Here is a 20,345-nt window from a genome sequence, read left to right as displayed (position 1 = left end):
CAAAATTTGTACTTTTTTTTTCATTCTTTTTCATTTTTGCTGACTCAAAAACCGAGCAGGACAAAAGTATTACTTAAAAAAGAAGAAGAAGAAGGAAAGACCCTATAACAAGTAAAGAACGAGACAAGCGTTTATGATTGATCCAAATTGTAGCTCATCTTCTGGGGCAATTTCATGAAACAAAGAAAAGAAAAGAAACAATGTATTTGGAGGATATGCAGAATAGCCAATTGAACTCAAACACCCACCCTTGACAAAATCCTCTTTAGAATCCCACGGAATTGATGGCAGCTTTGCAGATTCTGGAACGGTTGCCTTTTTCTTAGTGGTACAATTCTTGCATAGTGGATAAGCTTCTGCCACAAACAGGGAAGAATTGACCAACCCTGTAACACTGGAACACGTGTCTGGTAAAAACTAGGTTACTCCAACCAAATTTAGTTCCATAGTTGAGGTAACTAGAAATGAACAAAAAACAAGAACATGGATCCTCTTTGTTTGCTTCATCTTTTTTGGCAACAGATTTTGCACTGTTGATTGATAAGGAATTTCTTAAATGAATGGAAACTCATGTTTGCCAAAGGTGACAATCTGCTTTATGTGCAAAGGTTGAGGTCTGACTTAAATCTTTAACCAAATCTTGTAAGCGTTCTGTTTTTGTTTTTCCATTAAGAAGGTAGTGAATGTTGCAGCCAAAAAGGCCGGCTGGAGGGGCTGGCAAGTCCCCCAAGTGGTAATGTTGTTAAACAGTGACAGAATGGGCTGGCAAGAATCTAGCAGAGCAGACTAGCAGTGACATTGACTGTTTCATAAATATCTGCCACAGGACAGAAGACAGAGCTGGCAATGAACTGGGTTAGAGAAACAGCCAACTGGAATTTTGACTCAGGAATTCGGCCTGTTTAAGGAAATGGGTAATCTTCTTTTTGCTGAACTTTATTTACTCCGTTGAGAAAATCAAAATTCTGATTTTCATCTAAGAAAGAAAAGCAGTGAGGAATATGCAAATGCCAAGTTGCCAACAATCAGAACCCTTGGAAAAAAAACACAAAGGTACTCTCATTCCAACAAGATATAGTGTCTTATTATCACCGATCCATCACTTTTTTGAGACCCCATTTTAGTTATTGTTGCACATGACAAAGCTATACTATCTTTGACCAAAAGAGAAGAAAATGTTCAACACTTTGATACTAATTTTGTTTTTTTTTCCCATCATTAACATTGCTCATTCACTTTGCCTTTGGACAGTAGTCTTTATTTGCAAGGTCATTCTCGAAAATATGAAGATTATTGTTTTATGCATCAACCTCATATGCAAGGTTTTACACTCATCACATACCCAATTAATCAAAAACTACCGTATGTTCTCTGAAGAATTCAATATTGCGGTTCCAAGAAATCAAAAGGCAGTATTGATTTCCTTTGTTCAAAGTTCAATGGATAGAGTCTGGGCTCAACTTGGGGGAGCTCTTAAACTCTGCTGTTGGTGTAGTTTTCCTATTTTGATTAGGCAAGTGCTGGTGTGCTTATTGTTGCTTTTAATCAGGCGAGAGAATGATTTCTTTGGAATCGAATTGAGGTTCTACTTCCTAGAGAGATACAGAGTAGAGCAATGATAATTACAGTATTTGAGTTGCAATTAGCAACAATTTTGTTATTAAAGCAACTGATTATAAGTGCATCAATCAAATGAAAGTCACAGCTGTAGCTGAGAATATGCAAATGGTGGATAATTTATGTACATGAGCGAGAGGATGTTGGTCTTTTTTTTTTTCTTTCATGGACAAGGAGATGCTGGCTCCAGCTCCCATCTTTGTGAAGATGTCTCAGATCAAGGGCTACAGAGTTAAGGACTAGGCATTGGCTGCAGCCTCCTCTTCAACCATCTGTGATACCGGGAGAAGGGTACAGATGACATTGCGATCACCGTATACATTGTCAACACGTCCTGATACAGCAATGCAAAGAGTTGTCAGCATAACTAAGGAGGCTAAGAATAACAAGTAACTTTTATCCGGATGAGATCAATCTTTAGTTCAGTGGTCAGTTTATATTTTGAAAATCAATAGAGTAGTGATCTTAAAGAACATGAATGATGATGAGAATATTGAACAAAGTAACAATATAAGTTTTTCCTGCAAAAGGGAAAACTACAAATGAAGGCAACCAAGTTTGAAGAACAAGTAAAGTGTTCACACCTGTAGTAGGCCAGAACTTAGCAGTACGAAGCCAGGAAGCAGGGAAGGCAGCATATTCCCGAGAGTATGGCTTTGTCCATGCATCTCCCATGAGCAAAGATGGTGGATGAGGAGCTCCCTGCATGTACATATTTTAGACAGTTACTCCGACAGCTCATGAAGAAAATCTACGCTTGCAGCAGTAGAGTTACCAACATAAAAATATATTGGTCATTGCTTATTGTTATCTTAAAAAAAAAAGCAAAAAATATGGTGAGGAGACAGGCCATTTCACCTTCAGAACATTGTTGTGGATATCAGCCTTTCCATTCTCAATCTGAGCAATTTCTTCCCTAATGGAGATAAGAGCATCACAGAACCTATCCATCTCCGCCTGCAGAATGTATTGAATATGGATGTGAGTGAGAGAGAGAGGAGGAATATCAAACGTTGGTAGACAGAAAGATACTTGGTAAATCATACCTTGCTTTCACTTTCAGTGGGTTCAATCATGAGTGTGCCCGGAACAGGCCATGACATTGTAGGAGCATGGAATCCATAGTCCATAAGACGTTTTGCAACATCTTCAGGCTCTATTCCAGCAGTATTCTGCAGGAATGGTGGTTTGCAATCAGTCATGAAAACAAACAGAAAACTAACAGAAGAATGCTAAAAATCTGAATACTATAATTACCTTAAAGCCTCTCAAGTCCACAATGAATTCATGAGCAACTGTTCCATTGACACCACGGAAAAGAACAGGGTAGTGGTTCTGAAAACCCAAATCAATTACCAAAGGAGAAAAATGAGAAAGTTGAAATTATCAAAATCTTGAATAGGAGCAATAACTCATAACTTCAAGCTTGTAATTGTAACTGTTATATTACTATAATTATTACTCTTTTGTTTATATAATTATAACATAAATCAAATGAAATATACATGATCCTCAATAAGACAGCTGAAAGGTTAAAACTTTTGACATTCAATTTGGAGGTCACAAGTTCAAATCGTGGGAGGGTGGAATTTATGAGATGGAAGTAGGCTAGCTTATGCTGTAAAGCCAAAGGCACAATAGGTCCTATTATGTATAAAAAAAAGTTAAAGCACAGATGAGAAATATCACTCTTAAAGCTCATTTCATTAGCTAAAATGGTATATTAGAGGTCATGCCTTTTCATGAAGATCTACATTCACTTTTAATTTCTAAAGATTATAAGCACAAAGATTCAAGGAAAAAGGAAGGTACCTCCAAGCGTTTTGCCATGTAGTTTGCATTCAAAATAGCTATCTTTGAAGCCTCAGTTAGTCCCTTGGACCCCATCATGGCAATGTAAGTGTACGATATTGGCAAGATCAGTGCAGAGCCCCAAGGTGCAGCAGAAATGGTACCGAGAGGGCTTGACTTGTCAGGTGCTGGGATTCCACCAGTAGATACCTACGGTATAATTGCAAAGTAATTGACACTGGATGCAAAAGATCATGCAGCAGAAGAATCCACCACTAAATGCCATTCACAATGTGGTGTCAGTGGTTCATGGTAATCACTAAAAGCAATTGCCAACATGTGAATGACATGCTCAGAATTTCTGGCTCAGATATGTTTATAGGGTTCTGATAAGACTACTGCTAACTAGCAAATCCCATAGAAAAGATACAGAAATGAAATCCAGTCCAAACCAACTTGTAGGATACAATTCTTTCACAGGGATGCTAAAAGATTCATAAGATAAACATGAAAAAGCTAAACAAGTTTGTGCATATACATGCATATGTATGTATCAGGGAATGCATACCACAGGATGTGAAGGCAGAAATGGTGCCAAATGCTTCTTGACACCAATAGGTCCCATGCCCGGTCCACCACCTCCATGAGGAATGCAGAATGTTTTGTGGAGATTTAGATGGCAAACATCAGCTCCAATAAAACCTGGGTTTGTCAAACCCACCTGGAAGGACCAAAAAGGTCAAGAATTAAATGAGAAGATTTCATGGCATGCTCAAGAAAAAGGGGAAAAAAACACACATGAAAGGTTTAGACCAAAGTAAATTGAAAGATATATGCTGGAAATATCATTGAGATGTCCTCTTTTGTCATAAATTTATGGTGATAAATTTACACAAACTCAGTTTCAAAGATATAATTCAGAGAGAATTGATGGCAAAGTGGATAGATAAGGTGAAAAGCAGGAGAAGATTCTTAATTCCAACCTAATAAAAGAAAACTTTGGTCTAGCTTGATTTTTGTTTCATAACAAATACTCCTATTTATTGCACTGTTTCCAAGCTTGCAAATTATATATCTGCAGGTTTAAATCTTGATAAATTTCTCTAACTCTAGAAATTAATTCCCTTCCAATCCACCCTTCTATCCAAAGAAATGCCACAAGAATTAAAGAAAATCAAAGCTTGGTTTATATCGTTTTTAGGATATCGCGTCAGTATATGAATGATAAAAATGTCAAAATAAGGAAAAACAGACCTGGGCATTCATGTTAGCCCCGTCCATGTACACTTGACCTCCATTGTCATGAATTATTTTACAGATCTCATCAATCCCTTCTTCATACACTCCATGGGTGGAAGGATAAGTGACCTGAAATTGAAATAAAAATTGATAAAAATTGGATTTGCACAAGAAATTTCCTGGCTCTTAAACAGAATCAATAGCAGTGAATGTAATTCATACCATAAGAGCTGACAGCTTGTCCTTGTTAGCTTCAGCAGCTTTCCGTAATTCTTCAATATTGATGTTACCCTTGGAATCAGTTCCAACAGCAACAATTTTCATTCCACACATAGCAGCACTAGCAGGATTTGTCCCATGTGCTGAAACAGGTATGATACACACATTCCGGTGATGGTCTCCTCTTGACTGCAGGATTCGCTCCAAGTATGCGTCAGCATAATCAATAGAAGCATTACATAAGTACAAGGATTTCCCTTCTTTTAGTAAAGAGGATTATAAAGCAGTTATGAAGCTGTTTAGTGTCACCTTACCTTGTGATATGCACGGATAACCATTAGTCCAGCATACTCACCAGCAGCACCAGCATTAGGTTGCAAAGAGAAAGAGTCAAACCCGGTGATGGTACATAATAGGTCGCCCAAATCAGTGAACATTTCCTAATAGAATAGAAAACCATAATTTGTCAACAAATTAAAGATCTAAATTTACTCCTGATTGCATGAAAAGAAAAAGCATAAGGAAGTTCAACGTGAAGAGATATCTGCAACTGAGCACCTGATAACCCTGAGCCTGCTCAGTAGGGGCAAAAGGGTGGATGTCAGTGAATCCAGGCCATGTCACGGGCATCATTTCAGCTGTTGCATTCAATTTCATCGTACAAGATCCCAATGGAATCATACTGTGACACAATGAGAGATCCTTTGACTGCAACCTGTGAATGTATCGAAGCAACTCATGTTCTGTGTGATACCTGAAAAGAAAACAAATAAAAGTGAGAGTGGCACATTTGTTTATAAGCTTAACTAGTTTGAATTTTCAGGAAAGTGTTATACGCGTTAAATATTGGGTGGGTGAGATATGGACTTTGTCTTGATAGTCCAGAAGGAATTGCATTCTCAACCTCTGGTGCAAGAGATGCAGCAGTGAATGAGACCTGAGAGTTTAGACAGAGATGATCCATAGTCAGAAGGCAAAACAATATAAGGGTGAACATTATCAATATGGAAAAGATTAATAGGACTCACAGGTTTTCCACCAGAAAATACTTTGAAAAGCTTGTCCACATCTTCCAAGGTAGTTGTTTCATCAAATGAAACAGTGATCTGAAAGTCAACCAAACTCCAGGAATGTCACCATATATAATAATATTTGACAAAATAATACCACAGATAGAATCAGACTCACAGTTTTGGCATCTACGACCCGCAAATTAATCTCACTCTTGTAAGCAGCATCAGCAATTGCATGGGCATCAGCACATGTAACCTTCACAGTATCAAAGAAGGGAAGCCCTTGGACTTCCATGGTGCCAAGTTTTTTCAGTCCCAAAGCAAATGCGCCAGCAAGACCATGGACACGTTGGGCAATGGTTTTTAGGCCCTCAGGTCCATGATAAACAGCATACATAGCAGCCATGTTTGCTAGTAATGCCTAGATAAGACAAGATATCAAATCAAACAAAGCAAAGCCAATTAGTTCAAATACTAAGGACCTGTTCTGTTAGTTTAGAAAAAGAGAAATATGTATAACTAACATAATCCTGACAATAAGTTTGAGCCCATCTAAAAACTTTTAATACTTAGAAATTCCACAGTTTCTAAACCTCTACAGAAGTAGTTCCTAAAGGAAAATACAAAATTAATCAGATCAACAATGAATCTCTTACTTGAGCTGTGCAGATGTTACTGGTAGCTTTGTCCCTGCGAATATGTTGCTCCCTGGTTTGCATTGCCATACGCAAAGCAGGCTTCCCTGAAGAATCAATACTAACACCGATAATTCGCCCTGGCATCAACCTCTTATACTCTTGGGAAGTAGCCAAAAATGCAGCATGAGGGCCACCATACCCCATCGGCACCCCAAACCTCTGTGCTGAGCCAACAACAATGTCTGCTCCCAGTTCACCTGGGGGCTTCAGCATTGTCAATGCCAACAAATCGGTTGCCATGACAACCTTAACACCGTTAGCATGAGCGGTCTTAACAAACTCTCCATAGTCCAAAATCTCACCCTCAGTACCAGGATACTGAACCAAAACCCCACAAACATCACCAGAGCTGTAATCGATATCCTTAAGATCTGCAGTAACCACTTTAAGATCAAAACCACCAGCTCTGGTCTTACAAATATCTATTGTCTGGGGGTGACAATTATTAGCAATGATAAAAGTCTTCTTCTTTCCTTTCAGTATATTATTACACATGGCCATTGCCTCGGCAGCAGCAGTTCCCTCATCAAGCAGTGAAGCATTCGACATAGGCAATCCAGTAAGATCCGTAATCATAGTTTGGTAATTAAGCAAAGACTCAAGACGCCCTTGAGATATCTCAGCCTGATAAGGAGTATATTGAGTGTACCAAGCTGGATTCTCCATTATATTCCTCAAAATCACAGGGGGAACATAAGTGTTATAATAACCCATCCCAATAAAAGACTTAAAAATCTTATTCTTTGATGCTAAATTTTGCATGTGTTCAATCATTTGGTTCTCAGTTAACCCCCCATCAAACTTAGAAAACTTCATGGAATCGATACGTATAGCTTTAGGCACAGTTGCATCAATAAGTGAATCAAGGTTATCAAATCCACACGACTGAGCCATTTTGGTCTGCTCTTCAGGGGTTGCAGAGTTATGGCGGCGGGGAAAAGTATCACTTGATTTCAATGCCTCAACAGAAATAGATCGAATATGTGACCCAACACCAAAACCAGCATTGTTTGACACATTTCTAGCCCCTGACAAATCTGATCTGCTATAACTCTTAGAACCAAATGGTGACAGTGAAGATACATACCTTGACGGTGTGTACAAAACAGGTGATCTAGAGCTGATTTCACCATTGCGTGATTGCTTGGCTTCATTAACCAAACGTTTCAGGATTGCCCTGTTAGCCACCCTCCTTGCGCGCTCCATGAATGTACACAAAAGGAGGTTTTTTTTTTTGTTTTTCTTTTGGTTCTAGTAATGGAAATACAAAAAGAAACTTGGGTTGTTGAGAGAAAAGAGGCTTTGTTTCATGAGGTGACTGAGAGGAGAGGTGGGTTGGTGGAAGCGGAAGTGTAATTTGTCCATATATAAATAGTTTATATATGGTTGTGCTTAAATGAATGACTATCTCAAATTATAAAAATTTTTATTTTTATGAGAAAAATTAAAGAATTTTGTGGGCTTCAAAATATGGTGGTCGCGGTGGGTGGTGACTAACTCTACACCTATGGAGAAAAAGACTGAAGTTTTTGAGATATAATATATCAGAGTCTGCAAAAAAAATCACAAATCTCTAAAAGAAAATGAATGGAAGCAATTGCAGGAAAACAGATTGAGATTCAATGGATCACAATTCATTCACCCTCTCTTCTCCAATAAAACCCAGAAATAAATCAAAAAAATTTTGATCCTTTTTTGAATGAAGCTTGGAGATTCTGTGTTGGCAGAATCTCTTTCACAATCTCCCAATCCAGCTTATCCCTCACCCTCCACCTCACATCTGTTAAACACACTTAAGGTTAATATGGTTTACAAGGCTTTCCAGCAAATGAATCTCACTTAGATTTTTATTTACTTTGTATATCCTGGACCACATGGAAATTCCCAGTCTGAAAATCTGAATGTGAAATCTAACTGATATTTCCTTTTAATTATTTTTGTGGGAAATTTTTTGTTTGCTGGTTTGGCTGGGACCCAGAGATTGGGTGGGAGTGTATATCTGGGAATTGAAGTTATGGGATCTTCCTCGGAGTTGGAATGTCGTCTGTGGCTGACGTTGTACGTTGGAACTGATAGGAGTCAGAGTTCTCTTCTGCGTGGTGGATCCGGTTTTCTTTGCTCCAATTGGGACCCTTCGATTGAAATCGCACGGTTGCCATTTTGTTTATACCTTGAATACCATTGCTTAAATTTTAAAACAAAAAAAGGGGGGTCAAAGCACAAAACTATTGCTTCTAAGTTCTAAAACATAGCTCCTTGGGTCATGTTTTATTTTTTTAATTCTTAATTTTATATATCAAGATACTACTTAGCTAAATATCCAACTAACCCAGAATTCTATTTCAATGAGATTTCTCTATTGTTAAGATAATTATACAAATTATTTAATTAGATTATTATACGTAATTAGAATTATACTACAATAATATTAGTTAGTTAAAGTTGGATTAACTTTATACATACATATTCTAGACTACAAATAGTATCATAACAATGGGGGTTGTTGGTTCTTGCTGGTCAAAAAGCTAAGCCCAACAGGTTCGAAGTCTTAATAAACTCGAATATGTCACTTTTTACTTTCCTGTGGGAAGGGAAAGTGTTGGAGTGCAGACCTCCTTAGCAGCCTTTTCGCCATTAATTTGGTACCCAGCTTTGGCTTATTAACTATCCCAGTCTGTCATAGTTACATGGAGATTTCAGAAAGTGGGAGAAGCGAGAATCAAGGAGTCGAAGAGATGTTACCTAGAAAAGAATGTTGAAAAACAATGGTGCTAATGGAAAATTGATTGAGAGGTACAGGGCCACCTGGCTGGGAGGCTAAGCTAAGCATAGAGATAGAGCTTTTACCTAACACCCATGAAAGCACATGCTGTAGGGACCCGTGGGGAAATAAATACTCCCCAGTCCTGGTAGAGTATCTTCGAATTGAACGGGAAGGTCGGGGAAATGTAAGGCCATAGAAACTTAAATCTATGGTTTTCATTTTACCAATAACATAATCAAATTCCAAGCAGTCTTAACCTTTTTTTTTTTTCTGCTTCAATGGAAACAGATTAGCACCATGAATCTTGGTTTTATTTTCTCGATCATTGATTTCTTTTCCAAGACAGCCAGACAATGATGCTGTGCATATTCCAATAGCCCATGATTCAGTGCATTTATACTCTGGGATTTCTTGGAATTAATTATCCAATCAGTATCTCTGATTTTGGTTTTTTCTCTTCGTTATTCCTGTTGCAGTAGCCTAAGGTTGATCTAATCTAAGTTCTAGGCTCTAGTCGAGGGGCAACGGTAGTAGAAAGAAGGCCATCAAACTTAAAAGATGCTTTCACATATTACTGTGGGGCTTTTTTTTCTTCATTTTCCACCATATTTATTAGTAGTTGCTTAAGCGTTTTTCCGTCACACATCATTTTCTTACTTTGCAAATAACATATATAAATGGGTCGAAAGAGAAGATAATGCTTTTTTTTTAAAACTATTTAGTAATGTTGCTTTGCTTGGATTAAAATTTTAAACAATTTTGAGTGATTAAAACATGATAGACATGTGAAAAGAGACTCCACGGTCCATATACACAGATGACTGGTCTGGTTCAGACCAAAAATTGACATAATGAATGACATGAGGATGAGATACCTATTGAAAAAGAGAGAAGTGCTTTTGTCCACCCGTGACCTATCATTTCATAATTTTCCCATTGCAGTGTTAGTAATAGTAACAGCAGGGTTTTATCAACTCCATCACATGGGGCTAGCTAGGAGAGGATCCTTCATCTTACAATTATTAATGAGTATGCTCAAGCCTTTAATTTCTTTCTTTCTTTTATTATTATTATTTTCTTGAGGTATGTATTCAAGCCAGTTAATTTGTTTTGAAGCTTATAACAATTGCCAAAACAAGAAAAAAACCTTGAAATCAATTTATAAGAAAGAAATGAACACAATTTACTTGAAAAGATTTTAATGAGACATAACAACGTACTCCATTACAATTTTGGAATATATATTGATAATGAATCAAATTTTATATATAAAATTCGAAAGAAATGCATGCCTTATATGGGTATATATGAAATTGGATGTAAGGTTTAATTAAGATTTTTTCCCCATACTATTATTAATAAAATCTTTTTTTTTTGCTTGAAAGAAACTTTTAACAAGCAATAAAATCCAATGAAAAAAAAACACTAAAATCCAATCTCACTTTTCAACTTACTCTTTGATCTAAATATTACTAATTGCTATCTGTTTCAAGTTAGCAACATATTTAATATAATTAACATCCTTTTAGGGAGATTTTTCAATATTATTTCCTCCTTAAGACTCCAACAAAAGCAAGATCATATATACAGTAAAACTTGGAATTAGTGATTAATGTTGACCTGCATTGGCTAACTCTAGGAAATTAAACAGCTAGTAAATTTTAGAATGTTCTTAATGTTTTCATCATTTCTAGATAAACTGGCTATAATGAAGCAAACCCCTTTTTTTTTTTTTTCTGTTTCTTTGGGTTTTGCTACACATATAGGATCATTCTTTTATCTCCCTTGGTCACACACAAAAACAACTATTACTAGTTCCTTCATAAAAGCAACAAAACTTATTGTGGGGGGTGGTGTTGGGGGGTGAAGGGAATTCAACTGTGAACAAGGCCACAAGATAGCTCCATCAGGAGGATTGCGGCATCTTCCACATCCTGAGGAAACACACGCTGCAAAGCTGAGTTCTTACTCAAACTCAAAGCAAACTCCTTGAAGCAAAGCTTCTTTTGGCTTTGAGGGGAATAATATGGAGGCTTGAACTGTTTCTTGCATTGCGCAACATGGCTCGTACGCGATTTCTTTTCCTTGTGGATCTGTACCTTAATCTTCATAGATGATGCATCTGCTGCTGCAGTTGCACCATTTGCAGCCGCCGCCGCCGCCGCCGCCGCTGCTTCCATGGCTCGCCTTGCCTTCCTTTGCCGAATCCCACAAGCGTTGCAAAGGGACTGCGCACATTTTCACCTTTCAAACTTAGTATAAAAAGACTACTAACATACGCTACTTTATTTAGATTAATTACAAGGGTATGGGGTACGTATAGACAAATAGGAAATTACAATATAACTTAATTACCTTGGGGCCTCGAGGGCCACTTCTCCAAAGAGGAGTTGTGGTTGTGTTGCAGTCGGAGCAGACTCTAACGGTGTTATTGGCTTTGCTGAAAGAAATGGTTTCATCGCTATCATGCACCGGATATTGGAACCTGTGTGTAAATTTCGGTGGTTTATCATCTGCTCCACTGCAATTGGAGTTCATCATTTTCTTCATTAGCCTCACCTTGGAGGACATCCATTTTACTGATGATCCGTTATCACTTGCACTTTCACAATCGCCATCCTCTTTTCTACTAAAGGATAAATTATGGCCATTGGCTGTGCTTTGATCAACCGTAGATTGAAGTGAAGATGATGAGCTTGCTTGTTGATCAATTGATCCCTCATGAGTCATAAACTGATTGCCCTATGTATATTTATGATAGAAGATAAGATGATTAAACATTCACATCCACATAAAATACATCTAGGTATCATTTTACTATATATACCAAAATACTGAGAAGAAGTAAGTAATTAAGATATTGAAACCTATAGGAGTCTATGTTGTTTTTGATGGAAGAAGAGGAAATTAAGAGATCAAGAGAGAGATCAAACGATATTATATTTCTAGCCAAGAGTACTATTTCTAACTTAATTACTAAAATCGTACAATATTTTAACATTGTTGAAGTACAATTGAATAATATATCAGTACTTGAGCCAGAAGTGATTAAAAGATGTGGCTATATATATAAATTAGCTTGTGATCATGAGCTAATATTCAAGAAACTAGCTAGAAAAGAGTGATTGGTTAACCTGGGATCACAAAATAACACCACAACATGAGATCAAACCAGCAGGAACATGAATTTACTTAGATGTACCAAAAGAAACTTAATAGAAAAGAAGTTAAATGAGGGTTCTTGCCTTGTGATCATGGGGTTTTGATTCTTCAGGTTTAGTTACTGTTTGATCTTGATGAGAAGCAGTATTACTGTTGAGGAAAGTAGAAGCAGACAGAGAAGAAGCAGCTTGTTGGGGTGAAAGAAAAAGCTGGAGATGTTGCTCCTCTTTTAGCTCCACAAGGGGAAAAGGCAGGGGTGGTAGATTCAGATACACCGGTGTCATGGCAATAGAGAAAGAAAGAGAGAGAAGGTATTAAGATCAGAGAATTGTAGCTAGCTTGCTGTGTTGTCCAGTAAAGGGACCATGATATAAATGGGATAGGGCAAAGTGCCTAATTAATACTGTTGAAGGGTCTTATAAAGGAGGAAGGGTAATTAAAGAAGAGGGGCAAGGAGAGGCCTGAGAGGCATTCACGTGACTTCATGTCACCCAAACAAAACAAGATAAACAAGACAAATTAAAAGGGGGTGTAGAATGCTACTACTCAACCCCAGTATGACAAAACCCTATCTGCTCCTCTTTGCCCCTCAAAACCATTTCAAAATTAATTATATATATATATATATATATTTTTATACACACACACACACACAGAGTACTATATAAGGGATAAATATCAACTGATAGACATTGCTCTTATTATAAAGCAGTTGCATTTGTTGCCCTGCACGCCCACATGCCAGTATTTGTCCTCAATGTTATTGCTCAAAAACTCATTAATGTCTTCCAATTGCAAGCTGTTCTACACTGATGCACCACCCATGTATATCCCATCATCAAGTGAAACCGATGAAGTTTTAGTTTTCACACATAAGTATCTGAGCTAGCTGTAGCAATTTAACTTTACCCAAAAATTTTACTGCAACTAGTTCCCTTGGACGTGCAAACATAAATAAGATCCCAGTTTTTGGTCATAGAATCCCTTGCATATGAGCAAATTAATAATATTGAAAATGAAATCGTGGTATTCGGTTATTCAACTTTTAATTCATCTTGGAAAATTTCCTATAAAGGACTGATGAATTAACCCCCCTTCACCTCCCCCTCCAAAGCATTAATTTCTTTTTCGTTTTATAACCATCTGAAAACACCAAAAAAAGAAAAGGCTTACATGCATGTGTCTGGGATCCCGAGCTCTGCAAAGTGCAGAGATTACCAGTGAAAGAGAAGATATGTGCAATTCAAAAAAAAAAGGTTACCTCCATTTAAATCAGTCATGACCATTTTGTTTCTTTATAGATATATACTACACAAGTAAGTGGTACTAAATTTGATTTTCAGCGGAGCAGTGAAGAGATGATTATCAATTGAATGTCAAGCCTGTCACCAGTCTGTTTTTGGGGTTATTAAGTAGTCTTGTTAGATAAAGAATAATGCAACAGAACAAACCGAGCAAACCTGTAAAGAAATAAATTAAGTTTGGGAAGGATAATTTGAGAGGATTTTGCAGATATGAAGAGATAGGTTGTAGATTTGCATGGGAGCATCTTCTGCTGGAAGTCTTGCCAAAAAACCATCATATGCTTTGTGCAGGCTAGCGACAGTGGCTCCCCCTTTAGTCCCCACTCCTTGTGCCAAATTGATCCACCATTCTTCATCTTTCATATTTCCTTCTACCACCCTCGGTTTTAACTTATTCCCACTCTTAACTTTCCCCCTTTTATCCTCTTCACTGATCTGTCATTTGATGCTCAAGTGTCAAGGGCAGTTGTGCACCAGAACAGTAGTAACCTATTACAAGCTTGCTTTGTCTGAGACCAAAAGTTACACACAATCCGAAAATAGCATATGAAATTATTAAACTAAAACTTCTTTTGGAAACCCAGAGTTCTTTATGTCCATCTTCAAGCTAGCTAGCTGCTCACATGAGAAAGCAATGATTACATGAATCTGCAGATGCAAGACAATCTGTTTTCTACCCTTTACGTATACTTTGGTCCTCACACAACATCTCGCTTTCTTGTCCCATATCGCCTCCCTTTTCTTGTATGTGTATTTAATTTAATTTAATTTATATATTCCCTATATAGGTATATGCATGTATATATTTAATATGTTTTATACAAACAACGTATTGTAAAAAAATTAAAATCTCAAAAACTTACACAACATCTCACGAAAATCTTATAAAATTTGTATTTAACTCAAACTACCAACTTATATAAAACATGTCTAATTTATTAACATCGAATTTAATAAAAAAAAACTCAACAAATGCATTAATCTCATGAAAGGTATAGGTATGTACAAAAACAACTTCACCGATACTCTTCCACAAGCAGTGGATAGTTACCATCTCAAAACACAGATACTAAAACTACAAAATTCATAAAAAAAAATCTAAAGATATTTAATTCAAACATTTTAACGTTAAAATTGAGGGGAATGTGATCAATATCGATAGACTGAGATCCATGAAATCAAATTGAAGTCAGTTCCATTATGTATTCATGAAACCAAACAAACAACACCTACACGATAATTTTGAAAGAAAAAGACAAGATTTTGTTCTTTCAACTTGAAGATACCTCTGATAAGCAAGTGAATCGTCAAAGGGGTTCTGGCGTTGGCACCACTCGATTTGTTTCACGTCAACTCATCTCAACATATTAGCGTATAAAGATGTCTCTGGGTGAGACCAGACAAAATATGAGTGATTCTGAGGATCTCTCAGATTAGTCTCGACATGCAACAGATTCAATGGTCCAAAGACATGCTACGTAGACTGTTGTGAATCACTCCCTATGTATGCATCGACGTCTGAAAGCAGATAAATATTACAAATGCGATGATAATAATAGGAGTATATATATATATATATATATATATGGAGACAGAATTTGATGATCCATCATGATTGGCTTCGCTTGATGAGGGGTTCCTGCCGCCGTGGCATTTCGGCTACGCGACAATTTCCTCGCTAGAACAAGACCCCATATTCCCCCGGCTCGCCATTCATAAAATCTATATTTAAATATAAACATATATAAATGCAAATATTTTAAAAGAGTGAAAGTTTAAAGATGAAATCTATTTTAAAGATGTTAACGGGTATTATATTATCTAACTCCATTAAGTAAGATTAAGATACACTTTATAACTATATTTGAATAGAAATTGGATAGTAAAATTATTACTCGTTATGGATTCGGGTAGGATCTAGATAGTGATTTTAAAATATCCATTATCCAAACTTGATTATAAATAATGATTTATTAAATTTTAATTTTATGTATATATTTTTTGGTTTATAAATTTCTTAAAATTAATATAATACTTATTAAAATTCATCAATTGTTTTAAATATGATTTTAAACTTTAATTTATTTTTTATGAACTAACTTTAATATACATAAACAATTAATGCAAATTTATTTTACTCGAGTATGTAATTGGATGAGTATTTAATGGGTAGTATATAAAATATTAAGGTAAGGTTTGAGTAGCAATTTAATAATTTAATGAGATATTTATAAAGTTCAAGTACCTCATAAAATAATAAAATTAAAATTAAAATATTTAAAAAATCAGGGATACCCTATTTATGTACATCTCTCATCCAAAACTTGATAAGATAACACAAACCAGAAAATATTTAGTAAGTAATATGCTTTAGGGCCACTTTAGTAATTCCACAGCTTAGCCCATTAGGCATCAAAAAGAGAATTTTGATTCCAATTGGGCCGCCCACAAAAGTAACAATCAGCACTATCTGGTTCTATCCTACTGTTCTGGGTTCTGCACTAGGCTTATTGTGGGCTGTAGAACTATAACACTGCAAAGCGGAAAAGTCAACCCATATCCATTCATAACTTCGTTGTAAGCAACGGTCAGTTGTCACGAGAAAAGTACTTTTATTTCACATTGGACAAAAATGAGAGGTCTTTAGTTCTTTATAAGTGGGTGTACTGCACACCTCCATAATCGCGTTTATGAGAGAGAGGGTAATGATTGATTCTTCGACACTCCTGCGACACGCCAAGCGCCTCGACCTACCGTGGTAGACAGGGTTGAGGCTGGTGGGCTTAGTGGGAGTCCTCGGAAGCGGTGTTGCGCATCTTTCTAAGCGTGTTTATGGGGGAGAGGGTAATGATCCCGTGACAAGTGGTATCAGAGCGAACCGGATCTCGTCTGACTCATGCCAAGCGCCCGGGCCTAGGGGGACTCAGGGTAGGCAGGGTGGCCGACGGCAACGAGGACGTTGTCAGAATCGGGTGGGAGAGAGTGTCACGAGAAAAGTGTCTCTATTCCACATCGAATAGGAACGGGAGGTCCTGGGCTCCTTATAAGCGGAGATGTGCAGGAGCGGGTGTGCTGCACACCCTTATAAGCGCGTTTATGGGGAAGAGGGTAATGACTGACTCTCCGACACTCCTGCGACACGTCAAGCGCCCAGACGGACCGAGGTAGGCAGGGTTGAGGTCGATGGGCCCAGTGGGAGTCGTCGGAAGCGGTGCTGCGCACCTTTTTAAGCGCCTTTATGGGAGAGAGGATAATGACCTTGTGACACAGTGCCCTGGTTCGCTTGAACTCAAGCTCGATTGTTGCCAAAAGTAACGAGAACATTCAATTAGCTAGGTCGAAAGGTTCAGTCGTTTTGAAGCCGAGGTCCAGCCTTGGAATATAGGATTGGCGACCTATGAGAATAATGGTTGCAACAGCTAATTAAGACTTGGAGGTTTCTTATTATAGAAGCCTAAACCGAGGAGCCACTGAACCCAAAAGGGTAATGGAAATTGATCATGGTCCTCAACCTAGAGGCAGCAACGGCAGACCATGGTGGACCAAAGTCTCCAAATTCAGCAATTTAGATGGAGGTTTGCAGCAGTAAGTTGCGTTGTCAACCACTGAAGCTTTCCCTTTGTTATTTTTATTTTTTAATATTTTTTGTATATAATCCGTAGGTTCCCCCCATTGATTATAGTGGGTTGGGTTGTCATGTTTTCCAGCTTATTCTTTTCCGGTGAGGACTAAGCAAGATTAATGATACGAGCAGCAAATGCATGCTGTCATTATGGATTTGAGCAACTTTTTTTTTGTTGGTTGCTGATTTCTCTTTGAATCTTTTTGCCCAAAGTCTCTTTTGATCGTGTTAGAATGATCTGGTCCTTTTGTTTGTATACCAGCTGTTGCTACTTAATGAGTCGACATACAACAGGCTTGCCATAACCAGGAGTGGCTTCATCGGACAAATGTACTCTACTTTCACATTATGCAATAGTTTTGTTCAAAAATAAATGGAAATCTTACATACTTGCTTAATAAATAAAATATTATTATGTCCCGATACCTCTAGTTATATCTCGAGTAAATTATAAGATTGACAGTTACAAAGTTTGTTAAATATATTAAATTTGATCATCTTAACAAATTTCATTTAATCGAATGACGAAAAAATTAACAATTGCACGAGACAGTTTCTCGAGAAAATTGACATCATTAATTAAGCATCTAAACTCTAACTAAAACCTGAAACCTAGAAACTACCTTTTTTTTGGGGCAAAAATTAAGAAGAATTCTGGCAAATTTATTGCAACAACATGCTGTGAATATATAGGGAATATTTATTTGAAAGAAAACTTTCTTGGAGCAATATTCTGTTCTTTGCTGCTACTCATAAATGCTGACAAACAAATTTGCATAGGCAAGTCGAGCCTCATAGCCATATTTCAGGAACGTAGCAGACGATCTAAGGCCATTAAAGCAGGCAGGTAAATATCGACCAAGCAATCACGTACGAATTATTAAGCTATGAAGAAGAGAGGTTTTCAATATACTCCGAGACCGAAACAAAATGTATTCGTTAGCTTGTGTCTATAGCCAGCAGAGTCCATCGTCTAAAAGGCCTAAATGGCAACAATAATTGACAAAGTGCAGTAATATCCAATAGTTTTTAAGCTGTTCAATTCGTTGCTTGAAAACCAACCATGGCTTTCGTTCTAGCCCCGTATGGTTTATCGACTTTCATGGTGCCAGAGGCAAAAGGCCGAGGGTTCCATCTGTTAAGTAGGTGACTGGGTGATGTGCACACATCTTCTTAGGTAGGAAATTAGGTGGATGGGTCTAGGAATGACAACGAATTAGGCATTGGGTTAGGTTCAGCAGTAAATTTCTCGGGGGCGTTGGTCCAGCAATAATTTCAATTACCAGAATTATAGACAAAGCAAGTTTCGTATACATTTCTCGAGTTGCTGCCATTGCAAGCATATTATTTCTTTCGGTCATTTCAGGAACAATTCTCATCTTTTACTATTTCATGACAAGAAATTGTACAATAAGTTTAGAAGTACTTCCTTTGCATCCTTTGATAAGGCTTGAATACAATTAATGTTGAAATGTACGTTATAGTCTTGCAACTGATGTAACTCATAAAGTAATTGCAAGATTGGCGAAGGATGGAAAAACACATTTTACCCATAGTGATGATTAGTCTGTTCTTTACCATATTCCTTGGCTACTGTTGCATTAATATCTATAGTCAAAATAAGCTTTAATTGTATCATCTCTTTGTCTTGGCACCTTTTGCCAATATGATGCAAAAATGCCTAAGCAGCATCTCGGAGGTAAAGCTCTATGTGCATATATATCCTCCCCACCCCTCCTTTGTCTTCTCCCATTTTTTTTTTCTTGTTGGAATGCTTTTACTGGGTAAAATGAACAATGAAGAAGATCATTTCCTTCTTTCCCAAGACTATTTCTGAATGACCCCTTGTTAAGAAATAAGACTTGATCTTGAACTTGTACAATTAAGTTATTAACCATTTAAACGATGCAAAAGGAACTTTGGGAACTTTTAATTTCTTCTCCATTTTTTTTAATCTTAAAAATTTGAAGTAAATAAGTTTCTTCAACCCCTGATCGACAATCTGTAAATATGCAGTTTCTCTACTCATTTTATCGTGGGAAGCTTATATTTTAAATAGTACAAAATAGAAGTGATCGATGCTCGAATTCAAAATCTCTTAATATTGAGGTAAACGACTTAATGAATTGAATTATCTTCTGTGTAAACTTCTTATTGTGGAGACAAATTGATTGAACCAACTGCTACCTGGTGTTTCATGCTCCTTCCTTGCAATAAGTGTTCAAAGTGTTTAAACCGCTAGAATCAAGCATGATTCTCTGCTCTGAAATTGATGCAATAAGTGCTCTCATCAAATGTTTGTTCCTGATCATTTGTATACTAAGCGTCGATGACTATCACATATGATATATCTGAGAGATCTGATGGCATCCCTTGGTTGGAACGCATTACAATCTTTTACCATTCTGTGGGGGATTAAATGTCTTGATCAAATGGCTATAACTCACACCCCCACAAAAGAAGCAGTTGTAGACTCACAGTCTTTTTGAGCTGAACCCTACCCACCTTTCTAAAACATGAAAGTTAAGGAGAAGACTCGATACATTCCACACATACTGACAAAGAACGATACATTTAATCTCATATTGTTTCCAATGATTCACCCGAAATAGTCATCAGATTGCACGATTCCTGAAAGCAACATCATAATTGACCAGTCCGTGAGCCCTAACAGTATTAGCCACTTGCAGCACTTTAAAACAAGGCAATTGGGTGCCAAATTCAAGCGCAAAAATAAAGAAAGACTAGTTATTCTTAAGTTGGTAAGTCAGTATGATACTTTTCACGTATCATTGATTAGGTTTTATTGTTTTGGGGTTCAATATTTACTTGGATTGATGAGATGAGATGAGATAAACTCGAAGTTCGAGGTGAGTCCAGCATTGCTAGAATTCATGCAAAAAAGAAAAATAAAAA

The 20,345-nt window shown here is 37.1% G+C and overlaps 2 protein-coding genes across 2 annotated transcripts; both read right to left on the bottom strand.

Moving 5' to 3' along the window:
* Positions 1–1,574: 1,574 nt before the first annotated feature.
* LOC110411208 (glycine dehydrogenase (decarboxylating), mitochondrial) lies at positions 1,575–8,439 on the bottom strand. Its single transcript, XM_021421260.2, has 15 exons — positions 6,536–8,439; positions 6,055–6,300; positions 5,895–5,972; positions 5,703–5,803; positions 5,425–5,620; positions 5,181–5,306; positions 4,870–5,055; positions 4,663–4,776; positions 3,977–4,129; positions 3,430–3,618; positions 2,875–2,952; positions 2,664–2,789; positions 2,476–2,574; positions 2,202–2,319; positions 1,575–1,951 (listed from the first exon to the last, which is right to left on the bottom strand). Exons 1-15 carry the CDS (start codon positions 7,781–7,783, stop codon positions 1,857–1,859), a joined length of 3,153 nt encoding a protein of 1,050 aa, XP_021276935.1. The 5' UTR covers positions 7,784–8,439; the 3' UTR covers positions 1,575–1,856.
* Positions 8,440–10,852: 2,413 nt separating this feature from the next.
* Positions 10,853–12,915, bottom strand: LOC110411111 (putative GATA transcription factor 22). Its single transcript, XM_021421134.2, has 3 exons — positions 12,587–12,915; positions 11,697–12,083; positions 10,853–11,569 (listed from the first exon to the last, which is right to left on the bottom strand). Exons 1-3 carry the CDS (start codon positions 12,785–12,787, stop codon positions 11,216–11,218), a joined length of 942 nt encoding a protein of 313 aa, XP_021276809.1. The 5' UTR covers positions 12,788–12,915; the 3' UTR covers positions 10,853–11,215.
* Between the last annotated feature and the right edge of the window lie 7,430 nt (positions 12,916–20,345).

Source organism: Theobroma umbraticum, unplaced genomic scaffold (assembly GCF_002168275.2).
Source record: "Theobroma umbraticum cultivar Fairchild unplaced genomic scaffold, ASM216827v3 scaffold_56.0, whole genome shotgun sequence".
In the NCBI taxonomy this organism is placed as follows: domain Eukaryota; kingdom Viridiplantae; phylum Streptophyta; class Magnoliopsida; order Malvales; family Malvaceae; genus Theobroma; species Theobroma umbraticum.
The sequence above is the reverse complement of the archived record's forward strand: the minus strand, read 5'-3'. Positions and strand labels throughout refer to the sequence as shown.